This window comes from Coregonus clupeaformis, chromosome 5 (assembly GCF_020615455.1).
Source record: "Coregonus clupeaformis isolate EN_2021a chromosome 5, ASM2061545v1, whole genome shotgun sequence".
NCBI classification, from domain to species: Eukaryota; Metazoa; Chordata; class Actinopteri; order Salmoniformes; family Salmonidae; genus Coregonus; species Coregonus clupeaformis.
Window position 1 is genome coordinate 22,551,942 of NC_059196.1, and position 23,576 is coordinate 22,575,517.

Consider the following 23,576-nt stretch of genomic DNA (forward strand, 5'->3'; position numbering starts at 1 on the left):
AGCATCATGGAAACCGGTAAGGCAAAATGCAACCATAACACTGATTCATAACAATTTATGAGATACTTCCATAGTATATAGTTTTGACAAATCTATCATCATCCATAAAAATGGAATGCCATCTTCCTTAAGTGTATATATATTTTGTTTGTTTTTGGTTTATGCTGTCAACTAGCATAACAATCTGATTTATGCCATTGTCATTTTTGGAAATTACTAGTGTAAGGGTTGAGATGAGGTGTGACCCAGGTGCGGTGCAGGATATACAGTAGGCAGTAGGCAGTGATGGTGAAACAAGGATCTTTACTGGTGGTCCCAAAGCCCAAATACAAAATAACTGACTTATCACGATAAAAGAAAGGCGGAGCAAATAAGTCTCCAAAAACCGGCTGACAGCCAAAATACGAAATACTACCTAAGACTGAAACAAATAACGAAACAGGGAGAACACTTCTCAAGTACCTGTACATAGGTCTCTGATCAGAGACTGAGTAGTACTGCTGGACATAGAGAAAAGCAGCGAAAACTGAGCAAGGGAACACAGGGAAGTGAGGGCATAAATACACAGGTGAACCGATAGACACAGGTGACACCAATTGGATGATGATTAGTCCCGACTGTGAGTGAGGAGGTGCCTAAGGATGACACCTAGTGGGTCGCTCCGGAACTGCGACCCCCTCCTGTAACAGACTAGTATCCTTCAATATAAAAAAGTTAATTAATTAAATTACCTGGAAAGCAAACATTGTGCTTTGTAAGGTATTGGATTGATGTATTGGATTGTACTTTTCATACTAACAAAACTGAAAGTATAGTACTGAAGAGTATTGCATCGGGAAATATGGTAACAGTGTGTCATTTGAACATAAATATGATTGTTTATTAATTATATCTAAAGATGGCAATGCTTAGCTGTGACTAGTACAAAGCATAAAGGACATGATGATGCTGAATAGTATGCAGATATTGTTTTGGTCTTGGGTGTCCAGTGTCCAACCCTCTTTTCAATTCATAAATAATTCAGTTGGATATCAAATATAGCAAACTGCAACACCCAGAATACGATATCATTATGATCTGATTCCAACATTAATTTCTGAATTTCAAAACTGTTTGGCCATATGATGATCAACATTGCTATAGTAAAATAGGAACTTATCTTACAACTCCATTCATAAAGCTTAGATATTTTACATACTGTACTGTTTTTTTTGCATGTGATTTCCTTTTGCATGTTAAAGTGCAAACATAGTCTATAGTATGCTCACTAGGAATATGTTCAGGGGGGATTTGCCTACAAATCAGGCTGGAGACATATTTGCTGTTGAGATTTATGAGGTATATAAGAATAAATATTGATACTTTGATGCTTCTTTCACTAGGCCTATTTCAACTACTTAAAATGTGTGAGGGGCTATCCAGTGTATGAAAATGCCATCACTGTTAGACAATGAGGTAAATTTGTACTAAATTACTTTCTATAAACAGTCAATTTGCATTGCCCAAAGCCAAAGCCAATTGCCATGCCATTTACACATGTATCCCAAAAGGCAATTCAGCTATGCATAAAACGGTGAAAATTCAAGTGAATACATGTTTGTGGGAATGAATTAGGACTGGCACTAAGCTAGAGCAGCATATTATCTGTAAAATACATAACCAGCAATATTTTGTACTTGTGTTATATTTGTATTTTACTTTGAGTAGGTACAATTTGAAGATACTTACTTGAAGCTAATTTCTAAAATACTTACAATATAAGTGAGCCAAAACAGAAAACAATAAGTGCATAGTATGTTTAATTTAGGCCTCCTGAAAATAATAGTTTTTCTGACCCGATTTTCATATACTTCAAGAGGTTCATAGAATGTGTTCTAACAATGCACTTGAAGCATACAAAATGTTAAACATTTGTATCAAAATAACTAAAATTTTAGGCTATCCTCGTGTTAGGAGTGTATGGAGATGTTTTTAATGATGAGAATGATCTCATAATTTTCAATAACCACCACAGAGTAATGAATGTAGAATAATGTATTAACTTGTATTACTTCACACTCGAATAATGAGTCAATTATATCTGTGTGTGTGTGTGTGTGTGTGTGTGTGTGTGTGTGTGTGTGTGTGTGTGTGTTTGTTTGTGTGTATGTGTGCGCACGTGTGTGTGAAATATTTATCTTTCTTTTTCTCCAGAATATTCTAAAAGGGTCTATCAAGGGGTTAGGGTCAAGCACACAGTGAAAGATCTACTGGCAGAGAAACGACAAAGACGAACAAATGGACCAAGATATAGTGTGAGTACTCAAAGTAAATCTTGTATGATTCGCTTTTGTATTATCTTATTTTTTTAAATTAATTATTTCTTTCTTTCACTGACATATAACCAGATAGTTGATGTCTGTTGGCGAGACAATAGGGTGTTGTCCTTCAATTTTCAGACTTATTTACATTTAATGTAATTTTTTATACTAACGATTCATGACCATAATGCCTACCTATAAGTCCCTCGGCAGTGTATCTTTATTTCTCCACTTCTCAGCCATGACTGAAAGTTAAGCCTATGGGTAAATACCAGAACATAGGGTTTAAGAGAGAAAAACAAAGCCAAGCAGACCCATGAAATCCCTACAATGAGCAGGACAACAATAATACCCAATGGCTAATGGTCATGAACTCTAGGAGTCATGAGGAGGATAGCTAACACAAACCCTTTTTGGTCTGCCAGATTGATCTATGCAAAGTCAGATTCTCGCACACCTGCTGACCGATATTGTTCTCCATGCAGGCCACAGACAAGACAGTCATTGTTTCCTCAGACACAGCGAAATCGGCCTATGAGACATCTGCCTGAGCAAACAGGAAAAGCTTTTCATCTCCCAAGCTACCTGTCAATGCCCTTTACAGGACTTGTTTTCTGTTACCATTGGCATGTGCACTCACTAGACACTAACTACACTCTTCATGGAGATATCCTGATGAGGGATAGACAAACAGTGAGGTAGATGCCATTAGTTTCAACATCAACTTTTCTTTAGCAACTGTCATACAACACATTGCAGCCCATCATGCTTCACAGATCAGTGCTTTATGAAGACCTGTGGTTGGTGATGTTGGTTGGTAGTTGCAGTACCATTTCAAGGCATTAGCATCACCCGAATTATAAATATATTTTTGGTAGTGCGTTAGCAGTTTTCCTCTTATGTGGTGCCCCCCAACAAAATCTTGCTTAGGCCCCCAAAATGCTAGAAACAGCCCTGGGTAGTTGTTAGCCTCCCCATGCAGGTTTATCGTGTCTCTCCATTAGGTGCTTTGCTGTGAACTTGGAGAACATGATTTCCATACACAGCCTTCAGAGAAGCAATGAGGCATAGACCTGATCCACATGGGGAAGTCTTGGTATGGGCAAATTGCATTCAAATCCAACCATCAATGTTGCTTGCCTTCCAGCCAACACAGCTTATACGCAAACAAAAGAGAGCTTGTCCTCCTTTCTAACCCTCGCTGTGTGTGTGTCTCTTTAAAAGTGTCACTCCCTGTAAGTGTACAGTATATCCCCTTTCTAACCCACATACAAACATTTATACTATACATTCTAATAAGCTTGCTATAAATGTAATGCAAAAAGTGTCTTCAATAACCATAGACAGAATAGAGACTTGTCCTTTCTATATCTTTACTCTATCTCAGACTCCACGGCACCCAAGAGGATAATAAAGCCATTAAGAAGTGTATTAAACCCCATAATTAATCATTCTAACTGACTTCTGCATTATAAGCTCTTCGTAATGCTATCATAAACGTGACACAATATCTGCTATAAAAGTTAATGAGGGTTTATTTTTTTCAGTCCATGATGATAATGATCTTATCTGTTTTTTGTTTATTTCACAGAATGTCACTGTATACTTTGTTACTGTCCATGTTATGTGTTCACATCAAACATGAAAAAAGGCCAGCACTCACTTGGATCACACTTTATTTTGGATAGTCCATCTGTAGCTGCTCTACAGATTGTAATACTATCAACAAACTATCTACTGATAAGCAACTGCTTGCTAGGGTTCAAGTTAGGTTTAGGCCAAGGTTTAGAGAAAGGGTTAGGGTAAGGGTTAAGGTTAGAGTTAGGGTTAGGGTAACAGTTAAGTTTATGGTTAGGATAATGGTTAGGGCTAGGGTTAGGGTTAGTAGATAGTTAGTTGAAATGTTACTTAGAAAAAAGGGTTCCAAAATGATTATTTGCGGAGGGATAGGGTACTACCAAGAACAATTTTCATCTGAAGAACCCCTTTTGGAAGACGAGGGTTCTTTATAAGGCAAAGGGTTCTACCTATAACCTTATTCATGCTAAGAACAATTTTTTTTAGAAAAAAGGGTTCTTTGATGATTCTTTGGAAGGAAATAAGGATTCTTTGGAAGGGAAGAAGGGTTATTTGGAAGGGAAGAAGGGTTCTACATAGAACCCTTCTGAATCTGAATAACATTTTTTTTTTATAGTATTTTTTTTTTCATTCTTTAAAATAGTGCCTGAGCGTTAGTCTTTACCTCAATGTTTAAACTTTAACATCAGAAGTTTGCATAATCTCATAATTTTAAAAGATAGATGTGAGAATGTTTTAAACTGTACCTATATGGGAATATTTCTAAATGTATCTGGTATTCCCTTGATCATTTTACATATACAGTACTGACATAGTTGATATCTTTACCATGATTTATTTCTTTCAAATAAGTATTTTCTGTGATTTTATTGAGCAGTGAGTAGGAGAATAGAAGGGAGTCTGAGTGAACCAGCAGTGTATTGTATGGTACACAGCAAATTGGTCACTTGGCCAGTGTTACCTAGTGTTGATTTTCAGTGTAGCATTTCTAGAGTTGATTCAGGAGTTGAATTAACTCTGTAAAGTGGTGAAAGTGTGATTGTGTCATTTTTACTCTGTGTAAAGTAAAACACTCAAAACCACGCCCATCATTATAATATTTCCCAGCATGCTCTATTGCAGGTTATTTTTCAGAATTGTTTGTTTCAATATCAGTGTTTTTGCATTGATTGGTTGATTAATCTTATGCTCCACAAAAAATAAATAACATATATTTTTCTAAACTTATCCAACATTTGCAAATAATGCTCGTAGAACTGTTCATGAAGGGTTCTAGGAAGGAACCCTTCAAAGATAAGGGTTTTTGGTAGAACTGTTCATAGAGGGTTCCAGAATGAACCCTTGAAAGATAAAATGGTTCTTGATAGAACCCTTCATAGAGGGTTCTACAATAAGTAGAACCTTTAGAGGATAAAAAGGTTATTGGTAGAACCCTTTATGGAGGGTTATAGGAAGAACCCTTCATGGAGGGTTATACAGTGAGGGAAAAAAGTATTTGATCCCCTGCTGATTTTGTACGTTTGCCCAATGACAAAGACATGATCAGTCTATAATTTTAATGGTAGCTTTATTTGAACAGTGAGAGACAGAATAACAACAACAAAATCCAGAAAAACGCATGTCAAAAATGTTATAAATTGATTTGCATTTTAATGAGGGAAATAAGTATTTGACCCCTTTGCAAAACATGACTTAGTACTTGGTGGCAAAACCCTTGTTGGCAATCACAGAGGTCAGACGTTTCTTGTAGTTGGCCACCAGGTTTGCACACATCTCAGGAGGGATTTTGTCCCACTCCTCTTTGCAGATCTTCTCCAAGTCATTAAGGTTTCGAGGCTGACGTTTGGCAACTCGAACCTTCAGCTCCCTCCACAGATTTTCTATAGGATTAAGGTCTGGAGACTGGCTAGGCCACTCCAGGACCTTAATGTGTTTCTTCTTCAGCCACTCCTTTGTTGCCTTGGCCGTGTGTTTTGGGTCATTGTCATGCTGGAATACCCATCCACGACCCATTTTCAATGCCTTGGCTGAGGGAAGGTTCTCACCCAAGATTTGACGGTACATGGCCCCGTCTATTGTCCCTTTGATGCGGTGAAGTTGTCCTGTCCCCTTAGCAGAAAAACACCCCCAAAGCATAATGTTTCCACCTCCATGTTTGACGGTGGGGATGGTGTTCTTGGGGTCATAGGCAGCATTCCTCCTCCTCCAAACACGGTGAGTTGAGTTGATGCCAAAGAGCTCGATTTTGGTCTCATCTGACCTCAACACTTTCACCCAGTTCTCCTCTGAATCATTCAGATGTTCATTGGCAAACTTCAGATGGGCCTGTATATGTGCTTTCTTGAGCAGGGGGACCTTGCGGGCGCTGCAGGATTTCAGTCCTTTACGGCGTAATGTGTTACCAATTGTTTTCTTGGTGACTATGGTCCCAGCTGCCTTGAGATCATTGACAAGATCCTCCTGTGTAGTTCTGGGCTGATTCCTCACCGTTCTCATGATCATTGCAACTCCACGAGGTGAGATCTTGCATGGAGCCCCAGGCCGAGGGAGATTGACAGTTATTTTGTGTTTCTTCCATTTGCAAATAATCGCACCAACTGTTGTCACCTTCTCACCAAGCTGCTTGGCGATGGTCTTGTAGCCCATTCCAGCCTTGTGTAGGTCTACAATCTTGTCCCTGACATCCTTGGAGAGCTCTTTGGTGTTGGCCATGGTGGAGAGTTTGGAATCTGATTGATTGATTGCTTCTGTGGACAGGTGTCTTTTATACAGGTAACAAGCTGAGATTAGGAGCACTCCCTTTAAGAGTGTGCTCCTAATCTCAACTCGTTACCTGTATAAAAGACACATGGGAGCCAGAAATCTTTCTGATTGAGAGGGGGTCAAATACTTATTTCCCTCATTAAAATGCAAATCAATTCATAACATTTTTGACATGCATTTTTCTGGATTTTTTTCTTGTTATTCTGTCTCTCACTGTTCAAATAAACCTACCATTAAAATTATAGACTGATCATGTCTTTGTCAGTGGGCAAACGTACAAAATCAGCAGGGGATCAAATACTTTTTTCCCTCACTGTATGTATACTGAACAAAAATGCAACATACAACAATTTTAAAGATTTTCCTCAATGCTTAATTTGTAAATCGGGAGGTGCCGTGGGTAAAATGTGAGCGCGAGAGGGAGGTGACCTGAGGTACCAGAATGCATGAGAAATAAAAGAATGCATGAGAAATAAAATCCCCTTTATAGTAAAGCATTGCATGCATATAATCAAATTTGCGTAGTGGCATAGAGCAGTAGAATAGAAGCACTAACAGAAGTTGCACACATGGAGAAACATTTTTAGTGGCCTAGGGTCCGGGAAAAATGTGGCATTTTATAAACGCATTTCATGCAATTCTACATCATTTTACATGACTGGAGACTTTGGCATAAGCATTTTTATGCCACATTCAAAACATGGGAACTTGGAACTGGGAAATCTCTGACTTCTGTATTCCGAGCTCCAACTGGGAAAATTAGTTTTGAACGGTCATCCAACTCTGAATTTCAAGTCGGAACTCAAGTCTCCAGCTCCGTATTTCCGACCTGAAGATCAGTGACGTAATGATTCAACCTTGTTTTTCTTTCCGAGTTCCCAGTTGTCATGAAAGCACCACTTTGACACGGACAAACGGAGAATCTTAGATTAATAAAAACGACCTTGTCTTGAATCCATCAATAGCCTAGGCCTACGTGTGTGGAGACATATTGTAGGCTGCAATATGAGGAAATTATGAGGAGATTATAGTCCTACAAATGCTTTTGAGTTTCACTGACTCACCCAATGATGCTGCAGTTCACTCGCTTGTGATGGCCGATGCGCTCGTACCAAAATCCTCTCTCTCTCTTGTTTTACAATAGGCCTATTTGGAAGTTGATCAAATATTTTGGTAGCCTACAGCAGACAGATTAGAGTCTACTCTTTTCAGCTGGAGCCATTTGCTTTCCAACCTGTGTTTTCCAGCGATTATATTTGAAGTATTGCGAAAGGCCTGTTTTGTCTGCATGCTGTTTGTTCACTGACAGATTTGCCGCACATTCCCGACTGTAGGCTATGCCTTGTTATTGGGCTACACTCCACAGCTAGACACATTTTTTAAAAAGATCCTCTGTGGCAAAATTATATGCTTTCTCGTGGTATAGTAGGATATTCTGAATTATTTCATTTATTTCTGAACAGACAGCAGTACATCTATAAGTTTGTCAAATGTATTTCAATTCATCAGGAGTGCTGCAGATCCTCCAGAACCCTTCGCACGGCTATGATTATATAAGGAAATAAATGATGAAGTGCAACGCTGGAGAGATGAGAGTTGCAGGCTCATTCATGTCTGTCAGAGCAGAGAGAAGGAGAGAGATCATAAAAAGTTAATCTCGTTCCAGTTCTGTGAGAGACACAGGCGTGCTTCTCATAAAGCCACAGCCACGCGTTGGTCTCAAACATAGGTTACAATGTTGCGCAAACCATAAACCAGGCCGGGCCGGAACAACCAGAATTATCAGGCCCGTGCTGGGGGGATAACTAACGAAGAGTCAACTCAAATTAACTTTGATCGCTTTTATTATAATTTTTACATTGCAAAAAGTGAAAATTATTTTTCATGCCATGAGAGGTGCTGGATCCGGCCAAATAGGTCCCGGAACGAAACAGTGCAAAAATGAGAGGCACAAATTAAGCACTGATTTGACTGAGTTACAGTTCATACAGTTGAAGTCGGAAGTTTACATACACTTAGGTTGGAGTCATTAAAACTAGTTTTTCAACCACTCCACACATTTCTTTTTATCAAACTATAGTTTTGGCAAGTCGGTTAGGACATCTACTTTGTGCATGACACAAGTCATTTTTCCAACAATTGTTTACAGACAATATTTATCTTATAATTCACTGTATCACAATTCCAGTGGGTCAGAAGATTACATACACTAAGTTGACTGTGCCTTTAAACAGCTTGGAAAATTCCAGAAATTGATGTCATGGCTTTAGAAGCTTCTGATAGGCTAATTGACATCATTTGAGTCCATTGGAGGTGTACCTGTGGATGTATTTCAAGGCCTACCTTCAAACTCAGTGCCTCTTTGCTTGACATCATGGGAAAATCCAAAGAAATCAGCCAAGACCTTAGAAAACATATTGTAGACCTCCACAAGTCTGGTTCATCCTTGGGAGCAATTTCCAAACACCTGAAGGTACCACGTTCATCTGTACAAACAATAGTACGCAAGTATAAACACCATGGGACCATGCTGCCATTATACCACTCAGGAAGAAGACGCGTTCTGTCTCCTAGAGATGAACGTACTTTGGTGTGAAAAGTGCAAATCAATCCCAGAACTACAGCAAAGGACCTTGTGAAGATCCTGGAGGAAACAGGTACAAAAGTATCTATATCCTAAGTAAAACGAGTCCTATATCGACATAACCTGAAAGGCCGCTCAGCAAGGAAGAAGCCACTGCTCCAAAACCGCCATAAAAAAGACAGACTACGGTTTGCAACAAAAATAGAACTGTTTGGCCATAATGACCATCGTTATGTTTGGAGGAAAAAGGGGGTTGCTTGCAAGCCGAAGAACACCATCCCAACCGTGAAGCATGGGGGTGGCAGCATCATGCTGTAGGGGTGCTTTGCTGCAGGAGAGACTGGTGCACTTCACAAAATAGATGGCATCATGAAGAAGGAACATTATGGGGATATATTGAAGCAACATCTCAAGACATCAGTCAGGAAGTTAAAGCTTGGTCGCAAATGGGTCTTCCAAATGGAAAATAACCCCAAGCATACTTCCAAAGTTGTGGCAAAATGGCACAAGGACAACAAAGTCAAGGTATTGGAGTGGCCATCACAAAGCCCTGACCTCAATCCTATAGAACATTTGTGAGCAGAACTGAAAAAGCGTGTGCGAGCAAGGAGGCCTACGAACCTGACTCAGTTACACCAGCTCTGTCAGGAGGAATGGGCCAGAATTCACCCAACTTATTGTGGGAAGCTTGTGGAAGGCTACCCGAAACGTTTGACCCAAGTTAAACCCTTTATAGGCAATGCTACCAAATACTAATTGAGTGTATTTAAACTTCTGGGCCACTGGGAATGTGATGAAAGATATAAAAGCTGAAATAAATCATTCTCTTTACTATTATTCTGACATTTCACATTCTTAAAATAAAGTGGTGTTCCTAACTGACCTAAGACAGGGAATTTTTACTAGGATTAAATGTCAGTAATTGTGAAAAACTGAGTTTAAATGTATTTGGCTAAGGAGTATGTAAACTTCCGACTACAACTGTATAAGGAAATCAATCAATTGAAATAAATTAATTAGGCCCTAATCTATGGATTTCACATGACTGGGAATACAGATATGCATCTGTTGGTCACAGATACCCTTAAGAAAAAGGTAGAGGCGTGGATAAAAAAAAGTCAATTTCTGGTGTGACCACCATTTGCCTCATGCAGCGTGATACATCTCATTTGCATAGAGTTGAGCAGGCTGTTGACTGTGGCCTGTGGAATGTTGTCCCACTCCTCTTCAATGGCTGTGTGAAGTTGCTGGATATTGGCGAGAACACGCTTCATACATGTCGATCCAGAGCATCCCAAACATGCTCAATTGGTGACATGTCTGCTGAGTATGCATGGAAGAACTGGGACATTTTCAGCTTCCAGGAATTGTGTATAGTTCCTTGCGACCTGGGGCTGTGCATTATCATGCTGAAACATGAGGTGATGGTGGCGGATGAATGGCACGACAGTGGGCCTCAGGATATCGTCATGGTCTCTCTGTGCATTCAAATTGCCAAAGATAAAATGAAATAGTGTTCGTTGTCCATAGCTTATGCCTGCCCATACCATAATCCCATGGGGCACTCTGTTCACAACGTTGACATCAGCGAACAGCTTGCCCACACGATGCCATACATGTGGTCTGCGGTTGTGAGTCAGGTTTGAAATACTTCCAAATTCTCTAAAATGACGTTGAAAATGGTATGTTAATTTCTGGTAGAGAAATTAACATAACATTTTCTGGCAACAGCTCTGGTGGACATTCCTGTAGTCAGCATGCCAATTGCACACTCCCTCAAAACTTCAGACATCTGTGGCATTGTGTTGTGTGACAAAACTGCACATTTTAGAGTGGTCTTTTATTGTACCCAGCACAAGGTGCACCTGTGTAATGATCATGCAGTTTAATTAAGTTGTTGATATGCCACACCTGTCAGGTTGATGGATTATCTTGGTAAAGGAGAAATCCTCCCTAACAGGGATGTAAACAAATTTGTGCACAACATTTGAGAGAAATAAGCTTTTTGTGCGAATGGAACATTTCTTGGATGTTTTATTTCAGCTCATGAAACATGGGACCACCACTTTACATGTTGCGTTTGTATATTTTTTCAGTGTAGAACCCTACCTAGCACCAAAAAGTGTTCCCCAATGAGGACAAACCGAAGAATCCTATATTGTTCTACTTAGCACCTTTTCTTCTAAGAATGTAGATAGTCTGTAGAGCATCTACAGATGGACTATCCAAATAAAGTGTTACCCTCACTTGGATATAAGTTGAATTTCTTGAAGCTTCTTTATATCATACCAACATGTCTTAATATACCACACACTGACATCCGTTTCGGCTTGTCCTCAGAACGTGGCATGTTATGTGTTACCAGAATCAGACCTGTTTTCATAATGCCATCGATCCAGGCTTTTATGTTTGTCTGTTCTTTCATTTGTAGGGAGGAACATCCAGCCAATCATCATTTGTCCAAATGCCAGGTGAGAAAACTCTCTGGATAAATTATGTCATTTTGATAAGTCCCATTGACCTACCAACTCTCCTAATAGTTGTAAGGGATCGGGGGTTGGCTGGGTCTAGACAGAGACTGACACTTCCCCGATCTACAGAGAGGGGGAGTCATCAGACTCGATCTGGTTCACCTGAGTTCTGAGCACACCTGTCCGTAATTAGGGTAGGATATAAGGTGTGCTCAGAGGTTCAGTCGGTGCGAGGTATTGTTCCTTTGTGACTTGCTAAGCGTTTTGTTGAGAGAGAGAGAGAGAGAGAGAGAGAGAGAGAGAGAGAGAGAGAGAGAGAGAGAGAGAGAGAGAGAGAGAGAGAGAGAGAGAGAGAGAGAGAGAGAGAGAGAGAGAGAGAGAGAGAGAGAGAGAGAGAGAGAGAGAGAGAGAGAGAGAGAGAGAGAGAGAGAGAGAGAGAGAGAGAGAGAGAGAGAGAGAGAGAGAGAGAGAGAGAGAGAGAGACTGAGAGAACGAGAGAGAGAGAGAGAGAGAGAGAGAGAGAGAGAGTTTGTTGTTTTGATTAACCGTGTATCCGACCTGTGCCTTGTTTGACTCCCCGAATTGCTTAATCCTCTGCTTGTCTACCCCAGTGATTACCGTGCTCTGATCCTGTGCCGGTGCCCTCGACTACGACTAAGCCCGCTCCTTTGGTACCTCTGCCTGTCTATGCCTTGCCCGGTTTTGACCACAGCCCGCCCGACCACGATTAAGCTATACCCTTGTCTGTACTCTAATAAAGCATCGCTATTCTGCGATTGGATCTTACCACTCTGTCCGAGTATTCATTACAGAATACCTCGCCATTACCATGGATCCAGCGGAATTACAGAGGCGATGGGAGATACAGGAGAAACGGATGGATGAACTCCTACAGCTACTCCACGCTGGTGCGGCTGAAGGCACCACACCGAGCACGGTCAGTCCTCGTCATGCACCTCCGATTTCTCTACCTACAAGGTACGACGGGGAACCTGGCAAATGTCAGAGGTTTCTACTCCAGATGTCCCTGTATCTGTCATATAATCGTACTATGTTTTCCGATGACCGTAGCAGGGTGGATTTCATGATTTCTCTGCTAACGGGAAGAGCACTGGATTGGGCTACTGCGCTTTGGGCAGCTGAGGTCCTCGAGCTGAATGCGGAAGTTCAGTTCAAGAGACTGTTTCAAGAGGTGTTCGACCACCCAGTATCTGGGCGTAGTGTGGGAGACCAACTGTGCGAACTTCAGCAGGGCCGTCGCACAGTAGCCGACTACGCTTTAGAGTTCCGTACTATAGCAGCCGGTAGCGGACGGAGCGAGACTGCTTTGCTCACAGTTTTCCGAAGAGGGCTGCGCAAAGACGTACAGACTGAGTTGGCTTGTCAAGGAGATATCACTGCGCTACATGAGTTTATCAAAATAGCCATCGCTATTGATAATCTTATAGTGCAACACAAGGCATCCACTGTTCGGGAGCCCTCGATCACTGGTCCTATGCAATCGACAGAGTGGAGGAGAGAATCTGAGGAGGAACCTATGCAACTGGGACGGTCACCTCTACAAGGGTCGGTGAGACAACAACGTCGGCAAGACGGACTATGCCTGTATTGTGGTCAGTCGGGTCATTTCGTTCGTCAATGTCCGGTACGACCTAACCATACCCCAGGATATCGCCTCGGAACTGCCAAACCGGTGAGTGAGACTCCCGTTTTGAACATTACATCTAGACAAATGTATGTACCGGTTACCTTATCTGTCGGAGAGAAAGTGTGCAGGTTGGAAGGACTTATTGATTCCGGAGCGGCGGCCAGCTTTCTGTATATGGGTCTTGCTGAGGAGTTGGGGGTTCAACTTATCCCAATTCAACCTCCCCTGCGAGTCAACGCGCTAGACGGTGAGCCCATGGGCACTGGGTTCATTACGCACCGTACCGGGGAGATCAAGGTACAAGTGGGCTCTCTGCACCATGAGAACATTCTGTTCGTCATCTCCGCTCCACGGGAGCCGCTAGTCCTCGGCCACCCCTGGCTCGTTACCCATGATCCGGTCATCTCCTGGAAATCTGGCGATATCACGGCTTGGAGTGAGGTATGTAGGGCTGAGTGCCTCATTTTACCTTGCAAAACGTCTACTGTGGAGGATGCGGTGTCTACTGTTGTTCCTACAGAGTACCAGGATTACGCGCCGGTGTTCTCCAAGGAGAGGGCTACCGTGTTACCACCGCATCGGGCCTGGGATTGTGCAATTTATCTGCTATCCGGGGCTACACCTCCTCGCGGACGAATCTACCCTTTGTCACAGCCGGAACGGGAATCAATGAGCAAGTATATTGACGAGGCACTTCAGCAAGGGGCCATTCGCCCATCTACGTCTCCAGCGGCATCCAGTTTTTTCTTTGTTAAGAAAAAGGATGGCGGACTGCGTCCTTGTATAGACTATCGAGGTTTGAACGATATCACCATTAAAAATCGTTACCCCCTTCCTTTGATTCCAGCAGCCCTCGAGCAGGTGGGGCAGGCCTCCATCTACAGTAAACTGGACCTCAGGAGTGCGTACAATCTGGTGCGCATTAGAGAGGGGGGATGAATGGAAGACCGCCTTCATCACCCATCGAGGACATTATGAATATTGTGTCATGCCCTATGGACTTACTAACGCGCCCTCGGTGTTCCAGGCGTTCATGAATTACATTTTTAGGGACTTGATTGATCGTTTCGTCATAGTGTACATTGATGACATCCTAATTTACTCTAACTCTCTGAGTGAACATGTGTCCCATGTACGACAGGTTCTGGACCGACTCCGCCAACACTCTCTGTTCGTGAAGGCCGAGAAGAGTGAGTTCCATGTCACGACGATTTCCTTCCTTGGGGCCATACTCACTCCCGACGGGGTAAGACTGGATGAATCCAAGGTACAAGCTGTACGAGACTGGCCTCAACCCCAGACGGTGAAAGAGCTTCAGAGATTCTTGGGGTTTGCCAATTACTATAGACAGTTCGTGCGTAATTTCAGCACCACCGCTGCTCCCCTGTCGGCGATGACCAGCCTCAAGGGGCGTGGTCTGAAATGGACGGAGGGGGCAGTGCGGGCTTTTGAGACATTGAAACAACGATTTACCACTGTCCCCATTTTATGTCAGCCGGATCCTACCTTGCCGTTCATCGTGGAGGTGGACGCCTCGGAGGTTGTAGTTGGAGCCGTGCTATCCCAGCGCCAAGGTGAGCCTCCCAAATCACGACCCTGTGCTTTTTTTTCGAAGAAGCTGAATCCGGCCGAGCAGAACTACGACGTGGGAAATCGTGAATTACTGGCGGTGAAGTTAGCGCTGGAGGAGTGGAGACATTGGCTGGAGGGAGCAGCTCATCCGTTCCAAGTGCTTACGGACCACCGCAATCTGGAGTATCTTCACAGTGCTAAACGACTGAACTCCCGACAGGCAAGGTGGTCTTTGTTCTTCAACCGTTTTCAATTCACTGTCTCTTATATTCCCGGGTCCAAGAATTGTAAGGCGGACGCGCTTTCCCGACGGTTCGAGTGCGTGGACAGACCGGTTGAACCAGAACCTATCCTCCCCATGAGTTGCCGTGCTGGTCCTGTGAGGTGGGCTATCGATGACACGATTCAGGAGAGCCTACAAGCGGAACCAGCCCCTCCAGAAACCCCGGTGTCGAAGGTGTTTGTACCAGCTCCGCTTCGACCTCAACTGATGGAATGGTGCCACACGTCGCTAGGATCTGGTCATCCCGGAATCACTCGAACTATCCGACTCATCAGTCGAAAATACTGGTGGGATTCCCTCACCGATGATGTCCGAGACTACGTATTATCCTGCCCAGTATGTGCTCAGTCCAAGGCGCCTCGAGCACAACCGGAGGGTAAGCTGATGCCATTGCCAACTCCTCAACGACCCTGGTCGCACATTGCGATGGACTTTGTTACCGACCTACCAGAATCAGAGGGCCATACTGTAATTCTCGTGGTCATCGATCGATTCTCAAAGATGTGTCGGTTAGTACCCATGACCCGTTTACCTAACGCCACTCAGATGGCGGAGACTATATTTAACCAGGTGTTCCGGCAGTTTGGTGTTCCAGAGGATATTGTTTCCGACCGGGGACCCCAGTTCGTATCCCGGGTTTGGAAGGCCTTCTGCGAACGCTTGGGCATCTCGGTGAGCCTCACCTCCGGATATCATCCCCAGGCCAATGGGCAGACAGAACGGCTCAACCAGGAAATTGGGAAGTATCTACGGCAACAATGTTCACGGCAGCCGCAAGAGTGGAGCCGATTCCTGCCTTGGGTAGAGTATGCTCAGAACTCACTCATTCACACCTCCCTACGTCTAACGCCCTTTCAGTGTGTTCTAGGGTATCAACCACCCCTGTTCCCGTGGGATACCGCACCCGGGATGGTACCGGCGGTGGACGAGTGGTTCCGTCGGAGTGCGCAGGTCTGGGAGACGGCCCATCAACATCTCAGTCAAGCCTCACAGCAGCAAAAGACCTATGCCGACCGACGCCGGAGACCTACTCCCACTTATCAAACCGGGCAACGAGTGTGGCTGTCTACCCGAGACCTGCGGTTCCGACGGAGCTGCAAGAAGCTCCAACCCAGGTACATTGGTCCCTTCAAAGTACAGAGACGTATTAACCCTGTCACCTACCGTCTGTTACTCCCTCGACAATACAGGATAAACCCAACGTTCCACGTCTCCCTGTTGAAACCTGTCCATTATAGCCCGATGTATCCACCCATCGCTCAACAACCTACTACACCACCTTTGGAGGATGAACAGGACACCACCTATACAGTCTACGAGATACTGGAGTCAAGACGGAGACGAGGGGGCATCGAATATCTCGTGGACTGGGAGGGATATGGACCGGAGGAACGGTCCTGGGTTCCTGCTAAGGACATACTAGACCCCGCTCTCAAGGCCACTTTCCACGCTGAACACCCAGATCATCCCGGACCCCGACCCAGAGGAAGACCACCCGGTAGAGGTAGAAGGCCGTCAGGAGCCGGCCCTGGGGAGGGGGATACTGTAAGGGATCGGGGGTTGGCTGGGTCTAGACAGAGTCTGACACTTCCCGATCTACAGAGAGGGGGAGTCATCAGACTCGATCTGGTTCACCTGAGTTCTGAGCACACCTGTCCGTAATTAGGGTAGGATATAAGGTGTGCTCAGAGGTTCAGTCGGTGCGAGGTATTGTTCCTTTGTGACTTGCTAAGCGTTTTGTTCAGAGAGAGAGAGAGAGAGAGAGAGAGAGAGAGAGAGAGAGAGAGAGAGAGAGAGAGAGAGAGAGAGAGAGAGAGAGAGAGAGAGAGAGAGAGAGAGAGAGAGAGAGAGAGAGAGAGAGAGAGAGAGAGAGAGAGAGAGAGAGAGAGAGAGAGAGAGAGAGAGAGAGAGAGAGAGAGAGAGAGAGAGAGAGAGAGAGAGAGAGAGAGAGTTTGTTGTTTTGATTAACCGTGTATCCGACCTGTGCCTTGTTTGACTCCCCGAATTGCTTAATCCTCTGCTTGTCTACCCCAGTGATTACCGTGCTCTGATCCTGTGCCGGTGCCCTCGACTACGACTAAGCCCGCTCCTTTGGTACCTCTGCCTGTCTATGCCTTGCCCGGTTTTGACCACAGCCCGCCCGACCACGATTAAGCTATACCCTTGTCTGTACTCTAATAAAGCATCGCTATTCTGCGATTGGATCTTACCACTCTGTCCGAGTATTCATTACAGAATACCTCGCCATTACCATGGATCCAGCGGAATTACAGAGGCGATGGGAGATACAGGAGAAACGGATGGATGAACTCCTACAGCTACTCCACGCTGGTGCGGCTGAAGGCACCACACCGAGCACGGTCAGTCCTCGTCATGCACCTCCGATTTCTCTACCTACAAGGTACGACTAGAAACATTTTCCTGCAGGTATAAGGCTTCATTACTTATTAGTTCTAAGCATTTATGAGCCTTCATAAGATTTATAATATTTTATGCCTCTCTATGTAGGATTTTTTTTACTGACTCTAAATTTTTGTTATTTAGTCAAGATTTTATGAGATTATAATATCACAATATAAGGGAGTCATATATATTTAGGACAAATCTTACAATGCATTAAAACCACCATAATGCATTGTACCTGGGTGGCAGGTCGCCTAGATGGGGAGGCAGATCAGGTAGATGAGGCGGCAGGTCGCCTAGCGGTTAGAGCATTGGGACAATAACCGAAAGGTTGCTGGCAAATTGAAAAAATCTCCCGTTCTGCCCTTGAGCAAGGCAGCTAACCCCTACAACTGTTCCCCTGGGGCTGAAGATGTCAGTTAAGGCAGCCCCCAGCAAATCTCTGATTCTCAAGGGTTGGGCTAAATGTAGAAGACACATTTCCATTGATTGCATTCAGTTGTGCAACTGACTAGGTATCCCCCTACCTGCAGGCTGTAAGTAAAGTGTACAAACCATTCATATATATATACCACCAGTCAAAAGTTTGACACACCTACTCATTCAAGGGTTTTCTTTATTTTTAAAATATTTTACATTGTAGAATAATAGTTAAGGCATCAAAACTATGAAATAACACATATGGAATCATGTAGTAACCAAGAAAGTGTTAAACAAATCAAAATATATTTTATATTGATGACAGCTTTGCACACTCTTGGCATTCTCTCAACCAGCTTCATGAGGTAGTCACCTGGAATGCATTTCAATTAACAGGTGTGCCTTCTTAAAAGTTAATTTGTGGAATTTCTTTCCTTCCTAATGCATTTGAGCCAATCAGTTGTGTTGTGACAAGGTATACAGAAGACAGCCATATTTGATAAAAGACCAAGTCCATATTATGGCAAGAACAGCTCAAATAAGAAAACAGAAACAACAGTCCATCAATACTTTAAGACATGAAGGTCAGTTAATACAGAAAATGTCAAGAACTTTGAAAGTTTCTTCAAGTGCAGTCGCAAAAACCATCAAGCTCTATGATGAAACTGGCTCTCATGAGGACCGCCACAGGAATGGAAGACCCAGAGTTACCTCTGCTGCAGAGGATAAGTTCATTAGAGATACCAGCCTCAGAAATTGCAGCCCAAATAAATGATTCATAGAGTTCAAGTAACAGACACACCTCAAAAACAACTGTTCAGAGGAGACTGTGTGAATCAGGCCTTCATGGTCATATTGCTGCAAAGAAATCACCACTAAAGGACACCAATAAGAAGGAGACTTGCTTGGGCCAAGAAACATGAGCAATGGACATTAGACCGGTGGAAATGTGTCCTTTGGTCTGGATTGGAGATTTCTGGTTCCAACCGCCGTGGCTTTGTGAGACGCGGTGTGGGTGAACGGATAATTTCTGCATGTGTATTTCCCACCGTAAAGCATGGAGGAGGAGGTCTTATGGTGTGGGGGTGTTTGCTGGTGACACTGTCTGTGATTTATTTAGAATTCAAGGCACACTTAATATATATAGTCTCTGGTATTTCTTTAAAAAAAATTTTTTAAGGTATATACAGTGAGGGGAAAAAAGTATTTGATCCCCTGCTGATTTTGTACGTTTGCCCACTGACAAAGAAATGATCAGTCTATAATTTGAATGGTAGGTTTATTTGAACAGTGAGAGACAGAATAACAACAACAAAAATCCAGAAAAACGCATGTCAAAAATGTTATCAATTGATTTGCATTTTAATGAGGGAAATAAGTATTTGATCCCCTCTCAATCAGAAAGATTTCTGGCTCCCAGGTGTCTTTTACACAGGTAATGAGCTGAGATTAGGAGCACACTCTTAAAGGGAGTGCTCCTAATCTCAGCTTGTTACCTGTGTAAAAGACACCTGTCCACAGAAGCAATCAATCAATCAGATTCCAAACTCTCCACCATGGCCAAGACCGAAGAGCTCTCCAAGGATGTCAGGGACAAGATTGTAGACCTACACAAGGCTGGAATGGGCTACAAGACCATCACCAAGCAGCTTGGTGAGAAGGTGACAACAGTTGGTGCGATTATTCGCAAATGGAAGAAATACAAAATAACTGTCAATCTCCCTCTGCCTGGGGTTCCATGCAAGATCTCACCTCGTGGAGTTGCAATGATCATGAGAACAGTGAGGAATCAGCCCAGAACTACACAGGAGGATCTTGTCAATGATCTCAAGGTAGCTGGGACCATAGTCACCAAGAAAACAATTGGTAACACACTACGCCGTGAAGGACTGAAATCCTGCAGCGCCCGCAAGGTCCCCCTGCTCAAGAAAGCACATATACAGGCCCGTCTGAAGTTTGCCAATGAACATCTGAATGATTCAGAGGAGAACTGGGTGAAAGTGTTGTGGTCAAATGAGACCAAAATCGAGCTCTTTGGTATGAACTCAACTCGCCGTGTTTGGAGGAGGAGGAATGCTGCCTATGACCCCAAGAACACCATCCCCACCATCAAACATGGAGGTGGAAAATGTTTTCTGCTAAGGGGACAGGACAACTTCACCGCATCAAAGGGACAATGGACGGGGCCATGTACCGTCAAATCTTGGGTGAGAACCTCCTTCCCTCAGCCAGGGCATTGAAAATGGGTCGTGGATGGGTATTCCAGTATGACAATGACCCAAAACACACGGCCAAGGCAACAAAGGAGTGGCTCAAGAAGAAGCACATTAAGGTCCTGGAGTGCCCTATCCAGTCTCCAGACCTTAATCCCAGAGAAAATCTGTGGAGGGAGCTGAAGGTTCGAGTTGCCAAATGTCAGCCTCGAATCCTTAATGACTTGGAGAAAGATCTGCAAAGAGGAGTGGGACAAAATCCCTCCTGAGATGTGTGCAAACCTGGTGGCCCACTACAAGAAACGTCTGACCTCTGTGATTGCTAACAAGGGTTTTGCCACCAAGTACTGAGTCATGTTTTGCAGAGGGGTCAAATACTTATTTCCCTCATTAAAATGCAAATCAATTTATAACATTTTTGACATGTGTTTTTCTGGATTTTGTTGTTGTTATTCTGTCTCTTACTATTCAAATAAACCTACCATTAAAATTATAGACTGATCATGTCTTTGTCAGTGGGCAAACGTACAAAGTCAGCAGGGGATCAAATACTTTTTTCCCTCACTGTATTGTGTGCATTGTGTTTTATTTTATTATTGCTAGGTATTACTGCACGGTTGGAGCTAGAAACACAGGCATAACATCTGCAAATCTGTGTACGCGACCAATAAACTTTTATTTGATTTGTAAGAACAACCAAAAAACTACTTCAGGTTAGAGCTGGGCTGTCCTTTCAGGTCCAACTCTAAGTGAGGCCTATGAGAAGGATAAAGTGTGTGTCCAGAATTTGACTGGTACTGTATATTTTTTGCCATTAAGCAGACACTTTTATCCAAAGTGACTTACAGTAGTGTGTGCATACATTTTGGGTGGCCCCAGCCGTAATCGCACCCCACGATCCTGACATTGCAGGCACCATGCTCTACCAACCGAGCCACACAGGACCACTTGTTACTAATGTTTTCTTCCTGGTTCCCTTTACAACAGGGTCTCACATGATCCCTGGCTACTACGGCATGAGGCGACCCTTCATCTCCGACTCAGACTTCTCCCCCAAGCAGTTCTCAGCCGATGTCTACTCCTCATCCCTTGGGGGCAAGCCTCTGGGTTGTGACCCATCGGCCATGTCGGGCTACTCCTCCTTCATAGACAGCTACTACCCGGAAACGTTTGGAGACTACCGCAGTGCAGCCTTCACCACCGGAGGGAGCTCCATCTTCCCCAGCTCAGCCCTGTCCACTCTGCTACCACCTTTCTCCGGAGAGTCCCCCCACTTCCTCCTGGTAAGGCACTCTGTCAGTGGTCAGTGCTGGTGATAGAATGGGACTGTCGAGCTATGGCTTCACATTATGGGCCAGTTTCTCAAATATGGTTTAAAGTCCTGGACTAAGAAGTGTGTTCAAGGCTAGGCTAAATCCAGGAAACAGGTCGTATGTGTTATTGTGTTTTATGTGATGTGAGAATAGGGATGGAGGCTGGAGCGGGTAGGGTACATCCAAATGAGCACACATTTCACACAAGCATGAAGGAAAAAATCTATAATATTCCACAAGTGAGTTCCTATTTAAATGATTGGGGTTCGAACCCAGATCTGTGTGCTACAAGACTTTGTTAGCCCACTGAGATAGAACCCAGACATTAGCTCAGGGAGCCAACACGTCTTCAGGTCTCCAGCAAGGTTAATCATCACACGAGCATGGTTCCAAACCAACTCCTTTACACATACATCTTAGGGCATTCCGCAATCTGCAATACCAACAAAAAATAGTAATTTTTCCATCATCTCTAACACATCTCTATCCTTTCCTCTGTCTGTTGCTCCTGCAGAGATATTTGTGGGAGCAGCCAGTGGCAGACCCAGTGACCCAGGGAGAGGGCTTGTGTGCAGATGGCCTGACCTCTGTTCCAGTCTCCCTGCCCAGCCCCGACCCTCCCAGGAGCCCCTCACAGTACCGCTACTCCACCCGCAGCTCCTCCATTGGCTCGGCACAGCCCTATGCCCTTCACCCTCTGGAAGAAGTACACTACCAGACCTCTTACCCTGCCGCCTCCACTTTCACATGCCCTTCCTATATGACTGTTTCCAATGACCTAGCCTCCAAGATGGCCCGTCTAGCTAATGAGGACTCTGACAGTACTCTCGCCACACATAGTGACACTCACTCGTGGGTGAAAGAAGATGGCGAAAGCTCTTGGTCACCATATGAGATTCTGAGGTCTTATTAAGTCCATTTGGAAACAACCTGTCCTTCACAGAAAACCAAAACAATGCTGATGCAAGCGATTCAGCTCCTTGTGATCCAAATATTTGACTTTGTACTTCTATAAAGAGATGAGCAAAGTCCACAAAGTACAACTTTGACTTATTTGACCCTCCTAAGTCCCCTGGTGATATACAGTAAGAGTATGTAAGAATTAACTCACTGGGCACACACTGGTTGCATCAACGTGGTCCTCTGTAGCTCAGCTGGTAGAGCACGGCGCTTGTAACGCCAAGGTAGTGGGTTCGATCCCTGGGACCACCCATACACAAAAAAAAATATGTATGCACGCATGACTGTAAGTCGCTTTGGATAAAAGTGTCTGCTAAATGGCATAGTATTTTATTATTTTAACGTGGAATAGACATTGAATTGACCTCTGTGCCCAGGGGGAACCATTTGCATGGGCACTTGATAATGTATAGGAGCATTTATGATTCAGTGGTTAGACCTAGGATGACTTTGCCTGTGTTCAAATGTTTGAAATAGAGGTGTTTTCATATAGTCATTATATTAGAAAAACATCATTTTAATGTATATACTGTCATTGCAACAATTCCGATGAACATGTGTATTCCAATAAGATCTTTATTTTTGCTAAAGGTTGTTTTACTTTAACCTTCTTCTTTACTTAATATCATCTTGTTGTCTGCTTTAATAACCAAATCAGAGTTTGTCAAACTGTATCTGCTTCATGTTACTCTTTACTCTATGACGCTTTGGTAATGAATTTGTAGTTTTTTTTTGTTTATCTTTTGTATCTTTTAGTAGCTTGTTGCAAAGCATTCGTTAGTAGTAATAGGCAGCAGTGACAACTCAAAGAAAATTATTGAATATAATGAAAGACAATCAGAGATGACCATCCACAGAATACTTCAAGAATTGAATGGGAATCTACACCTGAATATTTTACATTTAGAGACACTGACTTGGTCAATGGGTGCAAGTGATTTACCATACTCCCAGTTTATCTGATGAATCAATGTTTCCTGTGTTTGGCTTTTCATTTCAAGAAATAAACAACATTGATAATGTATTGGGTAGTAGAATGTTTATTATGAATCCAATATAATAAAAGAG

The 23,576-nt window shown here is 43.5% G+C and overlaps 1 protein-coding gene across 1 annotated transcript; it reads left to right on the forward strand.

The window, feature by feature from the left end:
• The first annotated feature begins 6 nt into the window (after positions 1-6).
• LOC121567125 (uncharacterized protein C11orf53 homolog) lies at positions 7-22,678 on the forward strand. Its single transcript, XM_041877066.1, has 5 exons — positions 7-16; positions 2,194-2,307; positions 11,661-11,696; positions 21,223-21,518; positions 22,063-22,678. Exons 1-5 carry the CDS (start codon positions 7-9, stop codon positions 22,459-22,461), a joined length of 855 nt encoding a protein of 284 aa, XP_041733000.1. The 3' UTR covers positions 22,462-22,678.
• The last annotated feature ends 898 nt before the right edge of the window (positions 22,679-23,576 follow it).